At 44.0% G+C, this 26,775-nt stretch overlaps 2 protein-coding genes across 2 annotated transcripts in view; one reads left to right on the top strand and one right to left on the bottom strand.

Annotated features, from left to right (window-relative positions):
* Nucleotides 1-1,029: 1,029 nt before the first annotated feature.
* LSM3 (LSM3 homolog, U6 small nuclear RNA and mRNA degradation associated) lies at nucleotides 1,030-10,902 on the bottom strand. Its single transcript, XM_082345332.1, has 4 exons — nucleotides 10,741-10,902; nucleotides 8,412-8,522; nucleotides 6,092-6,187; nucleotides 1,030-1,435 (listed from the first exon to the last, which is right to left on the bottom strand). The coding sequence occupies exons 1-4, from the start codon at nucleotides 10,759-10,761 to the stop codon at nucleotides 1,355-1,357; spliced, it is 309 nt and encodes a 102-aa protein (XP_082201458.1). The 5' UTR covers nucleotides 10,762-10,902; the 3' UTR covers nucleotides 1,030-1,354.
* A 47-nt stretch (nucleotides 10,903-10,949) lies between these two features.
* Nucleotides 10,950-26,775, top strand: part of XPC (XPC complex subunit, DNA damage recognition and repair factor) — a 34,528-nt gene continuing 18,702 nt past the window's right edge. Inside the window, exons 1-7 of the mRNA XM_082345201.1 lie at nucleotides 10,950-11,235; nucleotides 18,085-18,280; nucleotides 20,632-20,750; nucleotides 23,037-23,160; nucleotides 24,079-24,163; nucleotides 25,099-25,256; nucleotides 25,533-25,653. Coding sequence (XP_082201327.1) covers nucleotides 11,088-11,235; nucleotides 18,085-18,280; nucleotides 20,632-20,750; nucleotides 23,037-23,160; nucleotides 24,079-24,163; nucleotides 25,099-25,256; nucleotides 25,533-25,653 — 951 coding nt within the window. The 5' untranslated portion in view covers nucleotides 10,950-11,087. The remainder of the gene's footprint in view (nucleotides 11,236-18,084; nucleotides 18,281-20,631; nucleotides 20,751-23,036; nucleotides 23,161-24,078; nucleotides 24,164-25,098; nucleotides 25,257-25,532; nucleotides 25,654-26,775) is intronic.

Raw genomic sequence — 26,775 nt, 5'->3', positions numbered from 1 at the left:
TGCCACTAAAAATAAATGCAACGTGGAGAGAACCGCAGAGTGGCCGTCATGGCTGTGGTGGACATTAGGAGCCAGAGCTGCACCACATGCGTGGCCCACTCACTCACACAGGTACTTCCTCAGACCCACAGACAAGCAACGAAAGCTCGTGGAGCTTCAGTTTCTCGTAACATCCTGCAGGAGAGTTGTTGCAGGGATTAAATAGGAAGCCGTACACAAAATGCCTTTGCCTGGTGTACTCTGTTCAACAAAAGATGGCAATTATTACATGTATCACCATCATCAGCACTTAGGCGAGCATTCTACTCAGAAAGGGTGATCTGAAGGATCGACCACTTGCTACCATCAGAACCACAGTCCCATTCCTTCAACAGTGAACAGGCTGCTGTTAACAGGTTACGTCCTGGGGCTACTGAAGCCTGCGGACAAAGTGCGGGGTGGCAGAAGGGAGTGGTTCTCTCCTGTCTACTCACGTAAGGTAAGGCATCTGTCAGCTTGCCCACACTTGTTTTTTTCTTCTCCACTAACTTGCAGGAACAGGCACAATAAATAAAACGAAATCTTATTACACAATGTCTTAACGAAAGCATCTTTCTTGCATGTGGCTTAAAATATTGTGCATATGTTAGCATATTGTGGTAGATAATGGATTAACAACCACTGAAGCCTGGCCTTAGAAATAATCCGGCCAGACAGAAGAGAACCAGGCTCCCATCTTTCACTGCAGTGCCAGTGTTTACAACGAGAGCCCCACCACCACGCCCGCCCACCCATGGTGCTCTTCTCTGTGCTCTCACAGCATCCCATACGTGCGTGACGCCATCAGCCCTGACCTCACTGTCCTGCAGTTACTGGCTTCAACAACAGCCTTTCCAGAAGACTCCAGGGAGGGAAGCAAATGGACAAAACTGTCGTTCCCAGGACTCAACTTGGTGCCACAAACATAGTAGATGCAACACAAAAGTGTACAAATAAAGTGAATGGAACACATGTGCTTATTTGAAAGAATTCACAAGACAGGAGACTGCATTAAAAATCAAAAAAGGAAACATCAAATTTAATTTAAAGAAAGAAACCCAGAAATTGTCCGAAAAAACAATGGAGCAAATCAACTCCTGAAAAAGTTCTGCATCTTGGTGATCACATTCTTTGCAAGGGCTGGAGAAAAATAAAAATGCCATTTAGCTTAAGAATTTGTGAGTTATCTGCAAATCAACTTATTTCAGAAGTGGAAGAATTCGTGGTTATTTCTTAAAATCAAAACGTACGCCGGTTTCTCTTTTGAATATCTTCTACATTTAAAGAGGCAATCACACAAAATCTCCTATTTTCCACACAGGATAAATCCTTTGTTTCAACCAACTCTCAATGGTGGGGCAACTAGCACAACACCGTCTCCCCGGACAAAGAGCATTGGAATATTCCGTTTTGTTGACTGGAAGAGGAAAAAAAAAAAAAACACAGAACACATTTATACAAATTTGTAGTAGTATTATTTATTTTTCGAGAGAGAAATTTGAAAACAAAAAACCATAGATTCATCATAACACAAACAAATTGCTTAAAAAACCTGATCACTTACCTTTGTGGCACAAAGAACCATCTACTAACTGTTTCTTTTCCTGGAACACAACTGGGGCAGAGGTGTCAGCTATCCACCCAGCCCTTTCTGCCCCTCTTCTTGGCACACAGCTAGACCACGTTTCTCATGCTCCCTGCCAACCAGATGGTGCCACGGACTGGGTTTTAACCAATGGAAAGTGAACAGAAGTGATGACCAACCCCTAAACCTCCCACAAAGGCGCCTCTGTGTTCTCCCCCGGCCATGGACTCAGATTATGGAGAACCCTGGGGATGGCAGAGCCAGGAAGCCTGGGTCCCTGACTGAGCATCTGTAAGAAAGCTACTGCACTGACCTAAAACCTCACTAAAGACTGTTGTGTGGGTACAAATAAAATCCTACTGTGCTAAGCCCTCATGTGTTGCTTCTATGTGCTACTGCACTCATATACAGAATGGATACCTTCTGCGTTAGCCTAGGGGACAAGCCTTAGGCTGTAAGGAAACAGATATGGAAGGTCTGAAATTTTCTCATGCCTCGGCAAAACATTAAGTAAAACTGTTGCCTGCAAAGACTCCAAAAGTAGCCCAAAAGATGTCCCAAACCTATAGGTTCTGGGGAAGAGGTTGGAAAAAGCCAAACATTAGTAGTGTTGCTGTTAACCTGATGCACTGGGCAGGGCAGTGTAAGGAAGAGATGAGCTTAGGTGAGAACTAGCTGGTTTTCAAGCAGAGATTATAAGAAACAGCATTCATGAGGTCATAAAAGCCAACTGTTTTTAGACTCCAAACTGTGGACAATAAGCAGGAAAAAAAGCTCTGAGGAACAAAGCAGCCTGTAAATCTTCTCAGTTAAACAAACTCAGCCCTGAGGGGAAGACCAGATGAAGGGTGTTCCTTTCCCACCCAAATTTACTTTAGCAAATGACCCAAGGTAGTCAACATTAATTTGTGGGAGAGGAAGTTACACATATTAGAGGTGAGGAACTAAAGAAATAAAGGTGTCTACAAGTTCTGTACAGAAAAAGACTTTGAGGTGACTGGCCCAAATAATTGATTGGAGGTAAACAGATCAGAAATATATGAAGTCATAAGTTTTTAAAGAAATGGTATAGCCAAAGAACCAATACATAGCCTGGCTAAAAAAAGCCTTTGACAATTTGAGTCTTCCAGCATAAGTGAGACGTTTCTGTGAATGTTCTGCAGCCCCCAGATTTAGCAAATAAAAATACAGGTCGCCCAATTAAATTTGAATTATAGATAAACGAAAAAGAATTTTTTTTAGTTATGTCCCAAATATCGCACAGGACATACATAACCTAACCAAGGGATTTCTTCTACTACTCATGCCTCCCCAGGGGATCCATCACTGCGAAGGACCAGTAACTGCTCTACGTCCCCGTTCTTTCCTTTTCTGAAAGGGAGTTTTTATGGCAGCGGATATCCTGTCCCTGCTGTGCTACAGTGGAGGTGGGAGGGGCAATGACAATTAATTTATCCTTTTTAGCTTACAGGAATCTGTACCACAACTGACCACATGTAGATCCGACAGAAAACTCTCTCTCCGCCAGGCAGAAAATATTGGTAATAGCTATGTCTTCAGAACTTTTTTAAAATTTAAGAACCATGTTTCATGAGCTTCTTGGGCACTGGAACTAACATAAAAGGAGAACCCCCAACAGTAAATTCAAGTAGTACCTATAAATTTAGTATGCTAAATCAAGTACACTTATGTGTCATCCACGAATGTATCTAACTCTTTCCCAGATAACACATCCACGAATGTATCTAACTCTTTCCCAGATAATACGCTCTCAGGGCAGTGGTTCTCAAGTTTCAATGTGCATAAGATCACCTTTTAGGCTGTTCCCTGGCTCCATGCCCAGAGATCCTCACTCAGTAGGCCAGGGTGTGGCCCATGAACCTGCATTTCCAACACACTCCAGGTCTGCCCATACTCCTGGTTTGAGGAACACACTCTGAGAATCACTCTGAGAGAAACAAGGATCATGTCTGTTGTCTGCTACTAGGAAGCAGCACTGCCTTCTGGTTTCCTTATAGTTGCAAAAGGCAACCTAGTCTTACCATAGCCAGTTCAGTGAAGGAGTCAGCACTCATCAAAATAACTGATATATTTTACTCAAATCCCTCATTCAGTAGTCATACTTCTGAACTAAAAAGTTCCAACCTTACCTTCATATGGAAACCACTTCATCCGAAATGATTCTCTATTAATTCAATTATAGTTTTCTGGAGATCCAAGTAAGCAGCTTCTATGATCGCCCCCAAGGATCCCTGCCTCCTGCTGTTCACCCACTTGTGTAACCCCCTCCTTCTGAGTGTGGGTAAAATTTGTGCCTTGCTTCTAACCAGTAGAATACTACAAAGTTAGTGGGATGTCACTATCATGATTAGGTTACATAAGATAGTTACTTCCACCTTGCTAGCCAGCTCTCTTGCTGGGTTTGATAAAGCAAGCTGCCGGTGGTAGAGGCCCTGCAGCAAGGAACTGAGGCGCTCTCAGTCCAAAACCCTCGAGGAAATGAATCCTGTCAACAACCATGAAAGTGAGCTTAGAGGCAGAACCTTCCCCACTTTAGCCTTCAGATGAGACCCCAGCCCTTGTGCAGCCTTGTGAGAAACCCTGAAGCAGAGGACCCAGCTAAGCCTGGACACCTGACCCACACAAACTGTGAGCTAATAAATGTGTGTACTTTTAAGCCACTAAGTTTTTGGCTGACTTGTTATATAAAATTCTGAGATATAAGGTCCAAATAACTGAGAAAATCATGAACAGAAACAGGGAATTGAGAATGACCTCATTTTGAAGGTGAAGAACACCAGAAGTTTAGTTTTATATATACCGAGTTTGAGATAACACCCAACGTGGATATATTTTCAATAAGAATATTGGAAATGAGAGAGTGAAGCTCAGAAAAGAAAAAAGCTGGAGGCACAGATTTATCCATAATCATAATGGCCACCAATCACCACTTGCCGCCAGCTTTACAAGCACCAAATTCAGTGCAACCTGTGATAATCCTGGGAGGAAGGCACAATTATTGTATTGGCATTTTACAGAGGAGGTCCCTGAGGCTTAAAAAATTTCTAGAACTTGCCCAAGGTCACATAACTAATCATCAGCAGCCAGGATTTGAACCGAGATCTGTTAAGCCAGAGCTCAAGCTTTCATGCTGTACTATTATTACAGATTGATGGCTTATAACAAACAGTAATTAGTAAATGACATCTGAGGGGAAAAAAAAAAAAAGCAGATTAAAAAAAAAATCCCACGTTCAGAGGGAGAAAGAAAACTAGCCACGGAGTTGGGAGTGGCTGAAAAGAGGAGGAAGGCCGGGATAAAGCAGAACCACAAAAACCAACAAAGGCTGACATCTGAACACTTACTACGTGCCTGTCGCCACCTGAAGGCTTTTCACGGAATCTCTCAATGAATCCTCAATAGCTGTATGAAGTGAGTCGTATTACCATCCCCATTTTACAGATACAGAAACTCAGTCACAGACAAGTTGGTACAATTATATAGCTGGTAAGCAAGGGAGTCAAGATGTGAATCCAGGCGGTCCTGAGGGCCAGAGTGGCTTCTCAATACTTAAAAGACTGAACAACAAAATGTGCCAATATCTGGAAGATCTGCATAATTCAGTGAACCAATATTTTCCAAACGACCAGAGTTTGATGTTACAAAATCATGCATGTATAAAAAATCCATTCCAAGCGCAAGGTAGACCAATGAATTTGCATATAACAAGAGTATGAAAAGTTCACTGATATAGTTTCAGATTCTACACTACAACTAACCTTTAAGAAACTACCGCTTGCTGAGTTTGGGTGTAGTATCAAAGGCAAGTATCCACAAGAAATACTCCTCCCTTTCCAACTACCTATCTGTGTGACATTCACAATATAGCGCAACAGATTAAATGCAGAAACAGAGATGTGAGTAACTAGCTGTTGTCTATTAAGCCAAGCATTTGTAAAACATAAAACAAAGACACTTCTCACTGAATATTTTGTTTTAGAAAATATAGCTATTATTCATAAAAATGTTACTTATGTCAAAATGTAATAGATTTATTATTTTTAATGAGTTAAATATTTTAAAAATTTCTCAGTTTTAGTTTCTAGTAAGTACTGATACATAAGTCCACATCAAACAAAACACTGTCCAGTATTACTGTTATACGCCAGCACACAGAGGCATCTTACACAGCCATATCTCAACGAATCTTGGCAACCCTACGACAGAAGTGACTGTATTCCTGCTTACCATTGAGGAAGTTACATCTGCAAAGGTACTTCCCTTGCCCAACGTACCCCAGATAGGAAGTGGCCAAGCCAGCACTGGAAACCAGGTCTGTCCAACCCCAATGCCTTTGGTTTTTTTAATTGCTACACTCTACTGAGTCCATGAATAGGTATCAAAACACGACAGGTTTTCCATAAATAACTGTTGGATTCTGAGAAAAACTGACATTTTAAAAGCGATGAATGGAACTGCATGACTTACTTTATATATCTCTTCATATGTTTCTTCATCAATTTCTATAGTTGTCACAGTTTCTTCCACATCTCCCAATATCATATTTAAATGCTGATCATAAGCCTGAAGTGGGAAGGTGAGGGACCAAGAAATGTAATACACAAATTAGGAAATAATAAACACGGCTTATAATATGCAAATCACTCAATTACCAGTAACACATAATACTTACACCACAAACTTTTACATTCAAATAAAAAATAATCCTGCTGTGCTAATATACTGTTTCTCTGCCAATCATCTCCAACGATAACTTAATTGACCTGATACAAATATAAAACTGTTATGGTCAAAAATGAATTACTCAAAATAATTTGAAATTATTTTTAAAGTGCCCACCCTATTTGTTATCTAAGGCAGTCACATAAATATTTATAATATTTAATTATGAAAAAAAGCCAGTTCATACACCTTTCAGTATACTTCTTTAAATTCCATCTGTAATAGCGTGACAAGAAAGATACAGTAAAGGAAATAAAATTCTTTAACTGCTAAGATGACGGCAATGCAGTCTCCTAAAAGCACAAGACCCTGTCACTCAACACGCCCTGTCCTAAACTAAACACCACAAAGTAAAGTAAGTAGAGCAACACCCTGCACATTATAGCCTCACCAGAACTAGCTTTTCGGCACCTGTGAGCTCGATCAACAAATATTGCAACTCAGATATTCAGGGATGTCCTCAATCCAAGCTCTAAGGCTCATGCATTTTACTAAAAGATGAAGCTCCAGGGGGTGGGAGGGAGGGAGTGGCTTGTTTAGAACCCACTTATGCTTACTTCTAGCCAAGTGTTAAATGGTTCACCAGCTCACATCAAAATAAAAATAGCCAATTAGCAACACGGGGAACTGCTAGGCAAAGCAACAAACGGGGGCAAAGATCTACAGATGAGGGCCAGAAAACAAAAGGTTGGTGGTCATTCAGTACAGAGACAATTGAGTGTGCGCAGGGAACTGAAGAAGCCTCCAAGGGTTAAGGCAACACGTCTGTCCTGGGGTGTTTGTCTACTTGCCACTGGCCCATGTGATTAAGTTCAATTCTATTTTTCTCTGCAAAGTTGCCACTATTCCATTACCCGGGGGTTCCTCTTCCTTTCTGTAATTTAAGACTACTGGGTCCCCACTTCCCTTCCAAGCACAGGAGGTTCTTTACCTTTAGGTTTCATGTTAGGTAGAATCATAGTACTTAAGAGGGGGCTGAAGTCAGACTGCCTAGGTTCCTAGTCTGGCCCTCTTTTTACTGGCTGTGTCACCTTAAGCAAAGTAACTTCATCTTTCTGAGCCTGAGCTTCTTCAAACGTAAAACGGGATAATGAGTATCTACCCTCATAGAGTTGTTATAGACATTAAATAAGATATTACATGCAAAACACTTAGAGTAACAGTACCTGGCATATAATTAATGCTCAATAAAAAGTAGCTATTTTTAATCACTTTAGGGTAGAATGGTAGTAATAAAAACAACTTACTCAGGAAGTAACGAGTTATCAAGAAGAGGCAAAACCTTTAGTATACTCTCTTTATGAATAAATGGGACCACCTCAAGGGACCAATCCTATAGAAATATTTACAGATATACACAAAGGTCGATGTATAAAAATGCTTATAGTAGTAAGAAATGGAAAACAATCTTAATATCACTGCTACCATATACAGAATTCTACATAATCATTTAAAAAAATAAAGGAGATTTATATGCACTCAGGATCAATAATTTCCAAGAATAATTAAGTGAAAAAGAAAGGTGTCCCCAAAAGGTATAGCAAGATCCCATTTATTTTTTTTTAGAGGTGGTGTATATAGTGCAAATATATACATACAGACACACCATTCTTGTATATATGTGTAAATATACAGAAAAGACCTGAAAGACTATAGACTCAAAAGAAGAAATGGCATTTCCCCTTTTACTCTATGTATGTCTGTGCTGTCTAAAATTTTTCACAACAAAACACAAATTTATATATATGTCAGTAATTTAAAGAACACTTAAATGAGAATGGAGAACAAATAAATGTTATTTACAAATAAACACAGGAAAAAATGAAAGAAATGAAAATATTCTTTAATAAACACAGCATTTCCGTTAAGAGAAATAAATGTTAACAATATGAATAAAATACAGTTGCATTTGGCTTTTGGAAATATGGGTGACTTTCCACCTCCTCCTTGTCTACATTCAAACACTCTTCCAGAGTGGACAGTTTTTACATTTCAAAGGGGTGGGAGGAGGGAGCAATGGTAAGGAAATAATCTGATTTCAAGGTGATTTAGTAAATTTACTCACATGTAACCTGCCTCGAAGCTCTCTGTCGTTTCTCATTTTCACATAGATTCGTTCATCCAGACTGAGTCTGATGAGATCCAGAGGCTCTTCTACAGTGTTGGTAGTTTGTTGCTGATAAAAGAAACAGGCTTAGTAATACAGTACTAGAGAGTGAAGTGTCTGAACCATCGGTGCCCTGCATGACTGTGGGCAAATTACTTAACCCCTCTATGCCTCAGTCTCCTAATCTGCAAAATGTGTATAACGAAAGTGCCTACCTAACACTGTTGTTGTGAGGCTTAAATGACATATTTGAAGGCACAGAACAGTGCCTGACACAGAGTAAGTGCTAGATAAATGAGGGCTGAAACATACATACACAGAAAGGAGTTATATGACAAAGTAATCATGACGGCACTCTATTCCCTCAAAATCCAAACTGTCTGACCCCATTTCAGTGTGTAGGGAGTCACTCTCTCAGGGACTTCAGCTTTATCTCAAATATCATTTAGTAATTTGAAGAACTTACATTTAATGACTACCACATACTAGTCAGAATGCTAAGCAGAGATGAATGTTTGAGGGAGGATTATGAGTTCAGTACACGGCAAGTTGAGTTCAGGGTGCCATTTGGCCAGTAAGATGAATATATTTAGCAGGCAGTATAGAATACTGGTTGAAAGCATTGGCTTTGGAGTCAGGCAGTGTGGGTTCAATTCCTGACTCTGACACTTACGAACTGGGATTAAAAAATCATGCCATCTCTGATTCTCAGTTTCCTTGTTTACAAAATGAGGAAGCCACAATCTTCCCATCATAATTCTTGTGAGGATTAGAGCTAATGTATTTAACTGAAGTATTTGATGTATTTTAAATAGTATCTGGCAAACAGAAAAGTACTTATAAATGGTTCTTTTTATTACTATTAAAGAACTGTTGGAAACAAGTCTCAAAGAGATCAGGGCTAGGATGATCAGGGTCCATATGGAAGGGGTGCTTGAAGCCAGGAGAGTTGATAAGATTATTCAAGGAGAGCTGCTTCAGTAAGTACACAAGGCCAGTGGAGGAAGGTGACTGAATGTTACAGGCTCTACAGCCCTAAAGGGCTGGATGAGGGGAAAAAAAGAAGAAGAAGAAAAAATACTGACTCACCTAGTCCCCATCCCCAGTTCAATAGGTGTTTGTTAAGGACCAGCTAACCAAATACTAGATTACAATGATACAGAAGTCAGTCCCTGCCCTCAAGGAGTTCATTCTAGTGGGGAGAGGCATATAAATAAGTAATCATAACGCTGCAAGGATATATACGTGACTGAGCCCTACTACCCACTGTCCACCCTTTTCATCCCGTAGTTTTAAACACTGCCTTTTCAACGGGGACTCCCTGATCATTCGATTCATTCACTCAATTAGTATCTGTTGAGTGTTTCCAGCACCGTTCTAAACCCCGAGGACAGATCAGTGAACAAAACTCTTGCTCTTAAGGAACTCACATTCCAGTTGGGGGATACAGGCATTAAACAAAGAAGCATATACTTAATATGAACCAATGACATTCTATGAAGAAAAATAAAGCAGACTGGGAGACTGCCGTTTGATGCAGGTGGCCAGAGAAGTCCTCTTTGAGGAGGTGAGATTTCAGTAGAAAGCTGAACAAGCTGTAACCTGATCCACAAAGATATCTGAGGAAGAGCACTTTTGGAAAGAAAGAAGAGCGCGTGAGAAAGCCTGCAGGACCATCAGTTATTGTGGATACCAGTTCCTTGCTTGTTGCCTTCATACCACATCACAGCCCCGTATATCGCGCACACTTATATTTACTTTTTACTCGTCCTTCCCCGAATATAAACTTCAAGTGGGGCCAGGGACCACGTACGTCAATGCCAGTGTCCCTGGTGCTCAGAACGGTGTCCAACCACACAAAGACGATGCTCACTAGGTGTTTGTTGACTGTGCAACAACTGCTGCGCTCACTAACGATAACAACTCCTTAACTGTATTATCAGGCTTTCTATCAGAACCCCGACAGGTCCGTGAGGCAGGCAAGGATAATTATTCCCACCCTACAGAAAAAGGTGAGACTCAAGAGAAAGGAAGTGACGAGAGTGAGGAATAACTAGTTTCCAGCGGACTTCGAACAGAAAAAAAAATCTCAGGGCCTGAGGCAAAATTGGGAGGAGGCGCGGTTAACCAAGAGGCAGATTAAGGCCGTGAAGACCCAGAAAGAGGCGGCGTGATTGGCCACGTTGCCGTGAGCTTGGAGAAAGCAACCCTGACAGGCAAAGTGGGGCAGAGCCAGGCCTGGGCGTGGGGAAGCCGCTCCGAAGCGAGTTCTTCAGAAGACACTCACCTGGTCCACGTCGTCCGCCATCTTTCAAAGCCTGCGCTCTTTCCCGCCTCTCGCGAGAGCACGAGAACCCCCCTCCGGTCTCGGGAAAGGCGAGGACCCAATGCACCGGAAGTAGAAATAATCGGTTTTGCTGCTTCTTGCTTCCTGAAGTTGGCATTGGTCCTTTGGGGCTGGGGCGGAGCTTTATCAGGGGCGCCGACGTTGGGGGGGCGGGAAATTGGGTACCTGGTGTCTCCGTGAGGGGGCGTGGCCGTGCCTCGCCCCGCCTAGGGGCGGAGCCAGCGCGCGGGCAGCGTCCCGCGGCGGCGCGGTGCGTCAAGCGCCAGGCCAGTCCTGCCCAGGCAAAGATGGCTCGGAAGCGCACGGCTGGCAGGGAGCCGCAGGGACGCGAGTTGCGCAGCCAGATGGCCGCGGGCAGGGAGCCGCGGGGACGTGAGTCACGCGGCCAGACTGCCAAGGGCGAGAGCAAAGCCAGGCGCGAGGAGAAGGAGGCGGGTGAGAGCGAGGTCCAGCCGGGCTTAGGGGGAGAGGCTGGAGGAGGGCGGGAGGCAGGCCGGGTGGGGGAGGGCGAGGCCGGCCTCCTGCAGGTGCGGGCGAGGCAACCCCGCGCCCACCTGCGCCAGCGAGACGGCGTTCCGGTGACCGCGGGAGGCAGGCGGCATGCAGCTGCCCTGGGCCTCCCCGACGTCGCTGCGTCTTTGCCTTCCGTGCCGGGAGCGATGCGCCCTGAGCGGTTCCGCGGAGCCCGGCCGGACCGCGAGCTCCCCTGCTCAGCCTCTTCCTGCTCCGCGTCACCCGCAGGATCAAGTCCGGCCTCCTGGTAGATGCAGAGGGTGAATAGGCAAGAGGCACTGCAGTTGTTTTGTGTCCCCACAAGACGAACGGACCAGTACTTAGAGTGCTGGAGTGTGCAGATCTGAATAGTACCTTCAGCCAAATCTCACTTCAGAGCCCCAGCTTCGGATCCCACCTGACTTCTTCACGTGCATATCGAATAGGCTTCTTATATTTGCCCTGGGCAAAGCAAAACTCTTGATTTTCCCCTGTTAAACCTGCCCCTTCCCCACTTCTCCCCTTCTCAGTAATTGATCCCTTCACTTGTTAAAGCAGACCCCTCCTCTTCCTTACACGCACACCTCCAGCCCTTCAGCAAGTCCTGTTAGTTCAACCTCAGAACCATATCTTCAATCTCTCCACTTCTCTTTATTTCCGTGGCCACACCCCCTGCCCAAGCCACCCTCACTTTTCAATTGAGCGACTGCAGTTGCCTCTTCACTGGCCTCCTTACTTCCTTTCATCCCTCACCACGGCAGGAGTTCTCCATGCAGCGGCACAAGTGATCTTAAAAAAAAAATCAGATCTTGCCATGCTCCTACTTCACATCCTCTGTGGCTTCCCATTGCTCTTGGCATAAAATCCAGATTCCTCACCATGGCTTACGAGATCCTACATGTTTTGGCTCCTGCTTCTTCTGTTGTCTGCTACCACTGTCTTCTTTGCCAGATACCCTCCTTGTTGGCCTCCCTTCGGTTCCTCAGATACGCTGTTATTTTTCACCTGAGCCTTTGCCTTTGATGTTCCTTCTCCCTAGAATGTTCTTCTGTGGCTTTTGCCGTGGCTCACTTCTGTTCCTCCAGGTCTCAACCCAGGCACTCCTCGAGTATCCTGCCTAAGGTGGTCTCTCCCAGGTACCCCTTGTCACAGAGGCTCTGACAGCCTATGTCACATCTGTAATGATCTTGTTAATTTATTTGCTTCCTTTTTGACCTGTCTTACCGGAATTTAAGCTTATGAAAACATGTCTTATTTTTTTGCTGTATCCTATTTTGTCCTCCCCCCCTTCTCTACGTATACTAAGTGCTCAATAAATATTATAAACAATTGCATAATGCATGCTGTAGAAGGGATTTCTCGGGTACCTGATATAACTGGGTAGACAATTAGCCTAGGTCACCAGCAAGGGCTCCTGTGACATAGATTCAGTAATTCTGTGATTCTGTACATATTTTAAGGCCATTATCCATTAGGAAATAGTCCAGTGGTAACCATTTCTAAACTTAAAAGGTGATTTACCTCACAGTTAATACTACAAGTTCCATTTTATTCATTGACTCATTCCGGTAACAATTTTTGAGTACCTAATGTCTGCTGCACACGAGCTAGGTGACATGGGAGATAGAGGTTTCTTGGAGATTAGAGCAGCGTAGTGTTCACATTTACCAAAAAAATATCCAAGACAGCGTGTGATTTCATGGGAGAAGGTATAATGCTTTCTGACTTCTGAAGGAATAATCAGGAGAGATTGGGAAATGCTCTCTGAAGAAGTTATGTTTGGTCTGCGACTTGAAGAATAGGTAATATTTCAGCAAACGGCTGTGAAAAGGGGTTGTCATTCTAGTCAGAGGGAATGTGTTCTGCATACGTGGCAATTAAAAATTTTTTTTGAAATCAAAAGGTATTGGAAATGCCACCAGCTCGGGTAGCATTCCTCCCAGCTAAACACTTCGCCTTGGCACCAGGTTGGTATAGCTCCAACGTTTAGTAGTTACATGTGCTTGGGTAAATGACTTGGTGCAAATAATTTAGCCTCTCTGGACCTCGTCTGTGAAACTTAATTCTAACCTGCTGGATGGCTGTGAATTTTCATCCCGTAAGGCTCCTGGCATGGTCCCGGTGAGGTAATCAGATGGGCTAGCTCATATCAATTCAGCCTGCACGTAGGCAAGGATGCACTTAAGCTTCACTCACGCTCTGCGAGCCAGTGGAGCTGCAGTAAGTTTCCAAGGTAGCTTCCGGGAAGAGTTATCAGCTTTGATGTGGTTGGGTAGAGGAGCAATTTGGTTGTGGTTTTGGCCGCAGGTGACACTGATTTGGTGACTCTCCAGTGTACTGTCTAACAGCACCATAGTGTGAGTTTTACCAGCACCTCGGTGCATGCACATGAAGATGACACTTGGCTGCTTTCAACAACTGGGGACAAAGAAAATAGTCTTCCACATTATATCTTTGTTTCCATTAGGGCACCTCTGGTTTCTCCATATTTAATCTCAATGTTAAATCCTTCATCGATGTAGTTCATTAACTCCTTCAACAGAGACTTACTGAGCACTTGCTATTTTCAGGCCCTGTTCTAGGCACTGGAATTATAGCAGTGAACAGGATAGGCAAGGTTCCTGCTCTCATGATGCCTGTAATCTTTGGGGAAGAGTAGGTAGGACAAGTAAGTTAAAAAATAAATTCACATGGTGATAAGACCAATGAAGAAGGTAGAACAGGTTGCTGTAATAAAGCTGACATGGGGACAGGGAAGAAGCGGCTGTCAGAATCAGTGGTCAAGGAAGGCCTGTGTGAAGACGTGGCACTTTGAGCCAATTACTGACTGTAATGAAGGAGCCTTTTGTAAGACGTTGTGGGGGAAGAGAGCTCTGGGCAGAGGAATCAGTAAGTTTAAAGACCCATAGGAGGGAATGTTTTGGAATTGAGGTGAGAGACATGAGTAGGACCCTTAGGTTGGAGACCAAACTAAGGAGGTTGTATTTTATTCTTAGTGCCATGAGGTGCTGCTGGCAGTTCTAAGCAGGTGTTTTTGTTAGTAAATCAGTGGCTGGCCAAGCAAGCCCCAGTGGTTAATTCATGCCCTGCTGAAATAACTTGGTTAAGGTCAAGGAGGCTGGTTAGACAGTTGTCCCTTGGTATCTGCAGAGAATTGGTTTCACAGCCTCCGTGTATACTAAGATGTGCGGATGCTCAAATCCTTTACGTAACAGTGTAGTACAGTCAGCCCTCCGTATCCTCTGGTTCCACATCTGCAGATTCAACCAAAGTTCAATCTGAGGGTGGTTGAATCTGTGGATTCAGAACCAGGGGGATACGGAGGGCTGACTGAAGTAGACAGCTCTAGATCTTGGAGAGTCCTGGAAAATGACCTCTTTTTCTTTTTTTTTTTAATTATAGTTGACTTACAATATTAGTTCAGATGTACAACAGTGATCTGATATTTGATATTGGACTTCACTCCATATAAAGTTATAAAATATTGGCTGTATTCCCTGTGCTATGCATTGCATCCTTGTTAACTTACTGATCTTATACCTAGTCCTTTGTACCTCTTAATCCTCTTCCCCTATCTTGCCTCTTCCCCCACCCCTTTCCCCACTGGTAGCCACTAATTTGTTCTCTGTATCTGAGTCTGTTTCTGTTTTGTTATATTTGTTCATTTGTTTTATTTTTTAGATTCCACATATAAGGGAAAACACAGTATTTGTTTTTCTCTGTCTTATTTCACCAAATATAATACCCTCCATGTTGTTGCAAATGGCAAAATTGCATTCTTTCTATGGCTGAGTAATATTTCTAATTCCTTTAGATGGTAGGTTAGGTTGTTTGAGATTTTTCCTGTTTCTTGAGGTGGGCCTGTATTGCTGTAAGCTTCCCTCTTAGAACTGCTTTTGCTGCATCCTGTAGATTTTGTAAAATTGTGTTTTTATTTTCACTGTCTTAAGGTATTTTCCAATTTCCTCTTTGATTTCATGATTCATCCATTGGTTTTTTTGTTTTTGTTTTTTAGTAGCATCTTGTTTAGTCTCCATGTGTTTGTCTTTTTCTCTTTTTTCTTCCTGTAACTGATTTCTAGTTTCATACTGTTGTCATTGGAAAAGATGCTTGATACATTTTCAGTCTTCTTGAATTTTGGGGGACTTGTTCTGGCACTGGCATGTGATCTATCCTGGCGAATGTTCCACGTGCACTTGGAAAGAATGTGTATTCTGCTGTTTTTGGACAGAATGTCCTGCAGATATCTATTAAGTCCATCTGGTCTAATGTGTCATTTAAGGTCACTGTTTCCTTTTTTTCCCCCATTTATTTATTTATTTATTTATGGCTGTGTTGAGTCTTCGTTGCTGTGCGCAGGCTTTCTCTAGTTGCGGCAAGCGGGAGCTACTCTTCATTGCAGTGTGGGCTTCTCATTGCAGTGGCTTCTCTCGTTGCAGAGCATGGGCTCTAGGCGTACGGGCTTCAGTAGTTGTGGCACATGGGCTCTGGAGCACAGGCTCAGTAGTTGTGGCACACAGGCTTAGTTGCTCCGTGGCATGTGGGATCTTCCTGGACCAGGGCTCAAACCTGTGTCCCCTGCATTGGCAGGCAGATTCTTAACCACTGTGCTACCAAGGAAGTCGCAGGGTCACTGTTTCCTTATTGATTTTCTGTCTGAATGATCTGTCCGTTGATGTAAGCGGGGGTGTTAAGGTCCCCCACTATTGTACTGCTGTCAATTTCTCCCTTTATTTCTGTTAATATTTGCTGTATATATTCAGGTGCTCCTATGTTAGGTTCATATATGTTTATGAATGATATCTTCTTGTATTGACCTCTTTATCATTATATAATGTCCTTTGTCTTTTATTATAGACTTTGTTTTATAGTCTATCTTGTCTGATACAAGTCTTGCTACCCCAGCTATCTTTTTGTTGCCATTTGCGTGGATAATAGCCTCTTGATACTGTGGCACCAAAAACAAAAAAAAAAACAGCAAAGAATAAAGAAAAAAATGTCATCTGTATGTCTACCATCCAGAAACAGCCACCACTAAATAATAGTGTATTTCCTTCTAGTCTGTGTTTTTTTGTGTGTGTAGTAGAAAGTATACTATTAAAACAATTTTGCATTCTTAGCATTTTATCATATATCATTTTTCTTTGTCTTAGAAGATGACTGAATTATATATCATTGTGTGACTGTACCATAATTGATGCTTATCTAATGGATAGACATTCAGATTTTAAAAATTTTGGATATTATGAATAATGATACTATGAACATTTTTTTGACTCACAGTTTGTTTCCCTTGTTCTCACTTTTAACTCCTCGACCTCTCTCTTCAAAGTACAAAAATACACAGCTTTGCCTTTTAACCAACCAAGTAGTTTTGGTGAGGAAGAAATAGTGCTTCTGGAGCAACCTCCCACCTGCATCTTTAGATTAGTAAAGTGAAGTATTTAGCATCTTTGCTTACTAACAGAGGGCTAAAAACCACTGTAAGATCTAGAAATCCTGATTTTAAGGGTGCCCTACCAAACTGTCAAGTCATAAATAAACTTTTAAACAAATTCTGGCCTTGAAATAAGAAATCTGTTTCCAGATTATAAATAACTAATTTTGAAATATTTTGTTTCCATTAAAATGTTTAAAACCTGGGAATGCATAAATTTCTTCTTTTATAAAATATTTTAAAGAAACAGAACTGAATCAGTGATTTTAACCAGCGTTAAAACAAATGCTGTTATAAGGTGAAATTTATTAAAATTATGATTTTATTTAGATCAAAAGGGAGAGTCTTTTCCCGCCATGCAAAACTGTATTCTTGGGGAATATAAATACCTATCCAGAGAGTCAGCAGGACAAACCATAGAGGAAAGGAATGAATTAATTTGATATTTTAGGTTAATATTGCAGCTCCTTTTGGAACCTCAATAAAGGCTAGGGTATTTTTGTTTTCCACAGTTAATTGAAGCAGAGTTGTGCAGCAGCAAAAGAAGATGATTTATTTCAGATTCAAGATAATTTGCATGAATATATTTATAATAGAATAGAAAAATACTCCCCTGTCATATTAATACATATTATAAATATATATAATAGTAATATATGTTAATAAGGAGATCATGCTTTTAGATACCTTAGTTGAACTAAAACCAACAGTTTATGCATTTTATATATTTCCCTTTAACAAAAAAAGGAAACAATAATTATTTTGAGAAAATAAAGTTATTTTTGAGTTACTGCTAACTCATTCCAACCCTAAGTTTGCTGAGAGTGGCATTGAGGTAAGATTGGAAAGATTTCATAATGTATGTGTTTTGAGTAGTGTTTGGGTTTGAAAGATGACAGAAACTTAGATTAGGAGAAATCGGTTGTGGTAAAACTGGAAACTCGGACATGTTTATGAACTTGAAACATTGCACTTAATAGGAGTGGATTATCCCTAAAATAAATAATTAGTCTTGGCAGGTAGTAAATAAGCAAGGTGTTAATTAATGGATTGACGCCTTTTCCTTGCTGGATATTAGCTGAAATTTAAGGTTTGCAGTTCAGGTTGTATGAGTCATGTGGTGGTGTGTCTATAGTCTTAGGAGGAGTAGAATACAGTGCTGATAAAGGAAGAGTGTAGAGTGTAGACCAGCTGGAGGTGGGAAGAGGCTGAAAGCTGGTTGCTGACCAAACATGGGATGGTGACGGAGGTTTAGAGGGAGGTTACCAAAGAGGACTTCTCATGACCCTGCCCATGAAGCTACAGTGTCTCCACCTTTCCTGTTGTCCCTTATCATGTTCTGTGTGGTCATCTAGATGTCTTTGAAGATGAGAAACCTCTAAAGAAGAGCCTTCTCTCAAAAGTTTCACGAGGAAAGAGGAAGAGGGGCTACGGTGATTCTGGGGGCCCAGCAGATGGTCCAGCAAGAAAGAAAGCGGCCAAAGTGACTGTTAAATCCGAAAACCCTCAGGTTATTAAGGATGAAGCCCTCAGTGATGGGGAAGATTTCAGGTGAGATGGCTGAAAACCTCTTGACCAGGTCTTGCTTGTTCCCATCAGGGAAGTGTGCCTAAGAAAACCTGCTCTTTTTGCTTGTCACTGGGATCCGTGGAAAAGGTGGGATCTTTAAACTCTCCTAGGTAGAGCTCAGACCACTAGTAAGAGCTGGAAAGAGTCTTGGCAATTATATAGTTTACCTCCCAAACTTTTCAGATGAGGACAACAGCTTGCAGAAAGTGATTTATTCGTGGTTACACAGCTAGATGGTGGCCAAAACCAGGATGAGACCTAGGTCTTCTGACTCCTGGTCCAGTGCTACTTATACCACACAAAGACATTTCATACACGAGGCATTTCCCTGACGTTCTGGCCGTGTCCCGTCCTGCTCTCCTCGGGTACGCTCCGCTCCTGCCCAGCTGGACTTCCCTCCTTCACTCGAGATGTGCTCATGCTTTTCCTTCTGCCTGGAACGCTTTCTTCCACCTTCAAGATGCAGAGCAGAAGTCATCCGCTCCACAGTCTTAATTGGTTCCTCCCCCTTTTCCTCCTCAAACTTCTTGCTGCATCTCTTAAGAGTGTAACTTATCTGCCTTGTGTTACACTTACTTGTGTCCGTGCCATATACCACTGTGTGCTCTGAGACGGCTGGACCCACACTGGTTCATTTTTGTATGCCCCGTGGCGTCTAGGGCAGGGCCTTTGACAGTGAATGAACATATTAATGTGTGGTGAACGATCAACACTTGATCATCTGCCTCCTAGGGAAATTGGGGAGGGGGGAGGAAGAGGACAAACAGAGAGGCAGGAGTTTCTACTTTGTTTCAAAAGTAAACCCTCACTCTCAGCGTCAGCTTTTCCAGCAACCTCCAGTCCTGGCTCAGAAAGCAGTCCAGGACGGGGCAGCTGTAGGAGGGAGCACGAGGAAGCACGTGGATTTTCCACCATCGTCCGTCTCTTCTTTGCCCTAAGACATTTCCTGCGAATGCCTCCGAGCTTACTGCTTCCCAGTTGCCTCTCCCCACTTGTTGAATTCCTTCTGCAGAGAAATTCACAAACAGACCAGGATGCTGCCAGGGGAAGCTCTGGTCCCCCTTTCCCTCTCAGTTAAGAGTTGCCGTTTCTGCCACTTTTACTCAAAGGGGGCGTTTTTGTTGCTGTGGTGTTGAGAGGAAGTGGCAGGCTGAAAAGGGAGTGTTTATCTTTTTAGAGCTGAAGTCTGAGGCTTGTTATTTTAAATGTCTGCGGTAAAATCTTGGGTCCTATTCTCACTGGATACCATGTGTCCAGTCTTACAAAAGCTGTAAGTAACTCAATTCCCTGAACATATTTTACGTGTGAATTTGCAGAATTTTATTACATATTAGCAACCGTTGACTCTTGAGCCAGTATTTAGCCAGCTCCGTATCTACGTAGTTCTCTCCCTACCCTTCCAGCTGTCCGTGTTCCTTATGACCCACCTGTGTTCAGTCACATCCCCACTTACTTAGAAGTTAAAATTCTACCAACCTCAGTCTCCTTTCATCTTATTTCCCAGAGGTGGGGAAAGAATCTTCTGAGCTGGGTCATGGTAGGAACCACAAATGTGAATTCTCTCCTCTTCTTTCTGGCGTCTGGCTGCACATGTGTGCACACGGACATCGCAGCTTTCACTTTTGGGACTCACATTATTTTTGTGGTTTTTTCTAACTTTCCCCGTATGATTTACAGACACAGCTGTTCCCCTTCACACAGCTCTAGGTTGTAGGTTCATCATGTTCCTCCTGTTTTGACAGCACATCTAGTGTGAGACCCATGATCAGAGCACATCTTTTTTTTTTTTTTTTAATAAATTTATTTATTTATTTATTTTTGGCTGTGTTGGGTCTTCGTTGCTGCGCGCGGGCTTTCTCTAGTTGAGGCGAGCGGGGGCTACTCTTCGTTGCGGTGCACAAGCTTCTCATTGCAGTGGCTTCTCTTGTTGCGGAGCACGGGCTCTAGGCGCACGGGCTTCAGTAGTTGTGGCACAAGGGCTCAGTAGTTGTGGCTCGTGGGCTCTAGAGCGCAGGCTCAGTAGTTGTGGCACACGGGCTTAGTTGCTCCGCGGCATGTGGGATCTTCCCGGACCAGGGCTCGAACCCATGTCTCCTACATTGGCAGGCGGATTCTCAACCGCTGCGCCACCAGGGAAGCACCCCCAGAGCACACCTTGATGGGAACTTGAGACCCGGGCTCATGGAGGAAGTGAGGCTCAGAGCTCACAAATCATCAACTAATTGCAATAGTTTCTCAGTAAATAGAAGGAGTCCTTAAAGTTGAGTTTAGTTTAAACATAGCCCTAGGATATCTGAGCTTTCTTCATCTTCCTTCCTGTGATCTCTACACAGGGAGTTCCCGAGTGCCCGCAAGAAGGTGCACCGTCCAGAGAATGAGGCTGCTGTGGACAAAGGTGGGGGTGAAGGGGATGACGAGGAAGAGAGTGAGGAGGACTGGGAAGAGGTAGAAGGTAAAGTGTCTTCCTCTGTTCTCAGAACTATTTGATCCTGTTTTTCTGTTTGATTCTGTTTGGAGTCATGTCACTGCAATCCTGTCCTTTTCTTTTGAAACTAATAAAGACAAAGATAAAGTTGCAGTAGGGGACTTGCTTTTGATGTAAGGAAAAATTCATGACCAGGTTAGCAAAGAACGTTGTGTGTTCTCTTCCTCTGGCGGTGCTCCATGGAGGGGATCATGAGATAGAGAAGCCGCATCATCTCATAAAGAGAGCCCGGGCTTTGCGGGTGCTCATACCTGGCTCAGAGGCCAGCTCTGCCGCTTGTGCAGCTGGGTGAGTGAGTAACTCTAGCTGTCCAAGCTGAGTTTTTCCACTGGTGACAGTTGGTAAACATCGAACACTTACTGTGAGCTGGGCACAGTCTAGGCTCCAGGGTTGTTGTGGGAAAATGTGATGGGCCTGGTGCATCACATACTCACAATACATAGCCCCTAATGTCACCATCCCTAGCGTGATTTTTCTTTCCCAGCTTTTTATTTTGAAAATGTTCAAACCTACAAAAAAAATTGAACATGCAGTCCATACACTGTTCACCTAGACTCACTGACTTTACCGTTGTGCCGTTTGAATGTACCAGCATCTTTCCTTCTGTAAATCTGCATTGTGGAACCACGTGCTAGTAAGTTGAAGACATCCTGACTCTTCACTTGTAAATGCTTCAGCGTGCGTCTCCTACGAGTAAGACATTCTCTTGCATGATGAAACGCCATTATCACACCTAGATTAAGTCCCTAATTGTTATAAAACTATCCTTTATAACTGTTTTTTCCGTTCTTTTTTTTTTTGCTTTTCATAGCACTGGGGTTTTTTTGTTTTGTTTCGTTTTGTTTTGTTTTGGCAGAGTCCTGGCCTCTTGTTTTGTAGAATGTCTCATATTCTGGTTTGTGTTGGTGGTAAACTTGTTTGAATGCCCCCTGGATTTCTTATAAACTGTAAGGTGAGTCCAAAGACTTAGTTATATTTAGATTAAACATTTTTTGGCAGGAACACTTCAGAGCTTTGTACTTCACAATGCATCCATTAAGAGGCATCTAATGTCAGGTTGTTCCACTACTGATGCTAAGTTTGACCATGTCTGTGGTACTGCCTGATTGTGCCAATGTAAAGGTACATTTTCCTTTTGTAATTTACCATCTCTAGTGGGACTCTGATTCTGTGTGAATATCCTGTTCCCCAGTCACTTTCTACTTAATGGTTTTAGCAAGTGTCAGTGATCTTGACTGAATCAAAGATTATTATATTGAGCATTGCAAAGTGGCAATATTTTGATTCTGTCATCTCATGTATATTTATTAGCTGACTTTGATCTGTAAAGAAGAGCTTTGCCTTTTAAGAATTGTATTTATTTATTTTGGGTATCACTATGGACTTAAAAATTCAAATATGTTATCAGTTATCATCATTACACTTTTTGATCTTTGGATTGTCCCACATTTGGCGAGCAGGAGCCCCTTTAACCTAGCTACCCTACAGAGCCCTTTTGACATGGCTTCATTAGTTTCTGAGAATGTTTTTGTTCTTTGGCACAATAAGATGTTCCAGGATCTCTCTGTACTCTCCTTGCTGCAGACCTGGAATTGGCCTTTTTTCTCTCTAAGAAGCCCTGTTTCATTTTAGTAGGAACTGGTACATAGAAACCAAGGTCTTGGCACTGGGTGTTGTCATTGCCAGGGGGTGTCATTGCTTCTAGGCCCAGAGCTGCTTTGAAAGGAACTTTGCTAATGAAGTTCACAGTCAGCAAATTTAATTTATTTCAGCTGGTGTTCATAAGCAGTGTAGCGGAGAAAGAGATGAAGATGCATGCCTTGCCATGTTTTCAGTAGAAGTTTACAGTTGAATCGGGAAGTCATGCCTCTCTACAAAGCAAATTTTTGTGAGCGTTACCATAGTGATACAGAGAACAGGAAATTGTTCCCTAAGTCTCTACTAAAACACACACACATGAGCATTAGCTCCATGATACCAGGGGTCTGTATCTAATTCACCTCACTATCTCTGTGCCCAAGGTTCTTCCCCTGAGGGCCGTTTCTCTGGGTTCTTGTGCAGGTTAATGAGACAATTAGATTGTAAGAGCACGGGGCCTGGCATTTCCTAGGAACTCAAAGCACGGTCTCTACGGTTTCCTACCTCACACCCATTCCTCACTTGCTCCATCCCAGCAGAACCTCGATTTTGTTTGGTACAGTACCTATTATAACGATAACTATTATTATTGATTTTAAAAATTACTGTTTATAGAAGTTAGTGAGCCCATGCCGGGTGACGTGGGGGAAAGCTCAGCCTTGTCTACATCTGCTCTGCCCATGAAGCCCGTGGAGATAGAAATTGAAACACCGGAGCAGTTGAAGGCAAGAGAAAGAAGGTACGATTAAGCACTTGCTTCTAGATTCCTGTCACGTATCGTCACCGGCAGCTGCTCCTCAATGAAAAACACATAGGAGACCCGGGCTGAGTGTCAGAGTTGTCGGGAGCGTTACGTGAGAGAGCCCTGGGCTCACCTTTAGGACTTGAAGGAGACACCTGTGTGTCCGGGCTAGGGCAGGAGGTGCGCCAAGGGCTCTGCAGGTTGCCCGTTATCTTACTCCATCTTTAGCGCAGTGTGCGAAGGAGGAGCCGGAGACTCAGAGAGGTTAAGTAACATTTCAGCTGTGAGTGGATGCGCCACGATCTGCATCCCTCAGGCTGACTCGGCATTGCTGCTCGTCTCCCCACGTCACTGCAGGGCCTGCGGCGGTGCCCACCGTGGTTGGGGTCCCCACTTCTCTCCAGGGTCCCCAGGCCCTCTGCAGCCCCTGGCGGCCGGGCCATATGGAGTGCGTCTCCTGGTGGTTAATTGGTTCCTGAGTCCCCCATGTGATGGGCACATTATTAGGCATGAAGGAGGGAGACAATAGCAGTCAAGAAGCCTCAGGTTTTCTTCAAGATGCTTGGGACACAGACATGAGAGAGATTTTACAGCAGAACAGCATCACACAAATGAGCATGTGCTAACTTGACGTAAAGGCAGTGCGTGCCGAGGAGGCGGTCAGTCCCGGGGGTGGGACGCTCAGAGGGGACGTCCTGGAGGACAGGCCCTGGAGCGTGCTTGGGAGGCGGGACGGGTGCAGGCCGAGGGGAGGGAATGTCCTGGGCCAGGGCTCGCGGGTGAGGAGAAGCAGGAACAGCCGGCCCGCAGGTCTGCTGAGTAGCACAGCCTGAGTCATCGCAGCTGAGAGGCGTTGACGGGAGAGTGGGGTCGGGCTTCCCCCTTCATTCTCGGATTTTTCAATGTGCATTGCAGTGAAAAGATAAAAACGGAGCTTGAGACACATCTTCGGAGGATGGTGAAACGTTTCAATAAGGAAGTCCGTGAGGACACACACAAGGTACGGCAGGGAAGGAGGAGGGTGGTACGCGGGGGAACTGGGCTTTCCGTCAGCCCTGCCTCTGGGCTTCCACTCACTGTGTGACCTGGTGAGTTTCTGACTCTCTCCTGAAGTGGGGGTGATAACAGTGTCTGCCTGGGAGGAAGGGCGTGAGGAGTAAGCAGATAGCACGTGTAAAGCACGTAGCTCAGCGCCGGGCGGGCGGCAGGGGCTAATACCAGGCACTCTCCCATCCCTTCTCTCAGCTGTTTAATAACATTGGATCTGATCTCAGCTAAAGTTGCTGTGGCTTCTGGCTTCAGCTGGTACTTACTGAACACACACCGTGGCCCTAGCAAGGTGCTTGGCATTGTGGGGAGAGAGACTTGTATGAAGCTTGTTTCCTACCATTCAGGAGTTTCTGATCTCACACACGGAACAGGAAAGACATCAAAACAGGGAGACTCGAGACATAGAACAAGGAAAGAGATCAGTGTGGGCCTCAGTAGCCGAGGAAGGCCTCATTTAGGAGAGAGGATGGGGTGGGTCAGGAGGAAGGATGGCACAGGGAGACGCCGAAAGGCCGAGTGGTGGCTGGGCTGGTGGGACAGCCAACATCTAGGAGGCCGCATGTGCTGGAGGCCCATGGAGAGTGAGGCAAGGGCAGACTTTGGTTTTCCTCTGACCGGCAGCAGGCAGCTAGGGAGAGTGTAGTGATGGGGAGGGTGGAAGGGGCACCGCCTGCAGCAGCTGCAGAAGCTGAGAGGTGCAAAGAGCACAGAGCCAGGGCGGAGAGATGAGGGGATGAAAGACAGAGTCTTGGGAAATGGCAGTGTTAGTATTTTTACTTTCTTGTATGTAGAAATGACAACAAATATTTCCTGTCCGCAAAACGTCTTTGAATTTGGCAGCAAAAATCCCACTGGTTTTCAGCCTTCCCTTTTCCCTCTCCCCAGGTTCACCTTCTGTGTCTGCTGGCAAATGGCTTCTATCGAAATAGCATCTGCAACCAGCCAGATCTGCGTGCCATCGGCCTCTCCATCGTCCCAACTCGCTTTACCAAAGTGCCACCTCAAGACGTGGACGTCAGCTACCTGTCAAACCTGGTGAAATGGTAGGGCCCTCCGGCCTGTCCTGCAGAGCGTAGTGTAGGATTTGTGTCTCAGAGGCTGGGTGCAGGTCAGTTCCACAGGCCCTCCTTGAGGGGCTGGGAAGGCTCCCCAGGGGGAGGGTCTGAGTTGGGTCTTCAGGAGTTGGCCAGACAGGCTGGGAAGAGGAGCACCGGCAGGCGGGGCTCCCGAGACACCCTGCTCTGTGTTTTGGCTGTAGAAGAACAGAGTTCCTCTTTGCCCTGACCTCTGACGCAAAGGAATGCCTGATTTCTCTCCAGGTTCATTGGAACATTCACAGTTAATGCAGACCTTTCAACCAGTGAGCAGGATGGCCTGCAGACGACGCTGGAGAGAAGGTTTGCTATTTACTCTGCGAGAGACAATGAAGAGTTGGTCCACGTGAGTGACTCCTGGCAGCACTGTTTTCATTAGGCCTGTTAGCTGAGGAATATGGCAGTCATGTGCCACATACCATTCCAGCTGTTTTACGTATATTTCCTTGCTCAGTTCTCATAAAATCAAAACAGGTACTGAAGCTCAGAGAGGCTAAATCACTTTCTTAGGGTCATTCGGTTGGTAAGCATTGGAGACAGGATTGGGCCCATGTGTGAGTTGAAAGCTGCCCTCTCTCCTGTCTCTTACTTGGTGTCCTGGTGTATTAAAGCACTTAATTTTTGGTCAGCTGCCCTAGAATTGTTGACAGTATTCAAAAATCGTGTTTAAAAGTCCCAAGGAAATGTTTTTTCAAATTGGCTGCTGAAATCCTTAAGAAAGTGTTTCCTTACCTTCCAAGTTGGGGGATGATGCTGGCAGGCGGCCGTGCAGTGAGGAGGGTTCTGTCCAAAAGAAGTCGTGGCGAAGAGGTTGTGTGTAGACAGGCTTTGTCACGTGCTTAAAATGCCCTTAGGTAAGGCTCTGTCTCAATAAAACAAAAATGGGTAGAAATGTGGTTTTATCCCTGGAAGATTTCTACTGATGCATATACTTGTGTCTGAGCTTCAGTTTCTGTTTAGGGAAAGAGACTTTTTGTATCTTTAGAGACCAAATGACTGGCATCTTACTTCTCTTCCAATTTGGCTTGAAAAAGTCTGAGTATCTGGACAGTAATTGTGCTGTGATATCACCACCCAGAGAAAAACACTCATATTTCAGTGTCATCCTCCCAGACTTTGTTCCCACGTATATCTCTGCACGTACATATTTGTTTTGTTTGTGTAGTTTTATTAAGCAAAGAAATAGTTTTTTTTTTTTTTTTTTAATATTATTTATTTATTTATTTATATTTTTGGCTGTGTTGGGTCTTCGTTTCTGTGTGAGGGCTTTCTCTAGTTGTGGCAAGCGGGGGCCACTCTTCATCGCGGTGCGCGGGCCTCTCACCGTCGCGGCCTCTCTTGTTGCGGAGCACAGGCTCCAGACGCGCAGGCTCAGTAGTTGTGGCTCACGGGCCCAGTTGCTCCGCGGCATGTGGGATCCTCCCAGACCAGGGCTCGAACCCGTGTCCCCTGCATTGGCAGGCAGACT

Source organism: Balaenoptera borealis (assembly GCF_965194805.1).
Source record: "Balaenoptera borealis genome assembly, chromosome: 12".
Classification (NCBI taxonomy): Eukaryota; Metazoa; Chordata; class Mammalia; order Artiodactyla; family Balaenopteridae; genus Balaenoptera; species Balaenoptera borealis.
The sequence above is the reverse complement of the archived record's forward strand: the minus strand, read 5'-3'. Positions and strand labels throughout refer to the sequence as shown.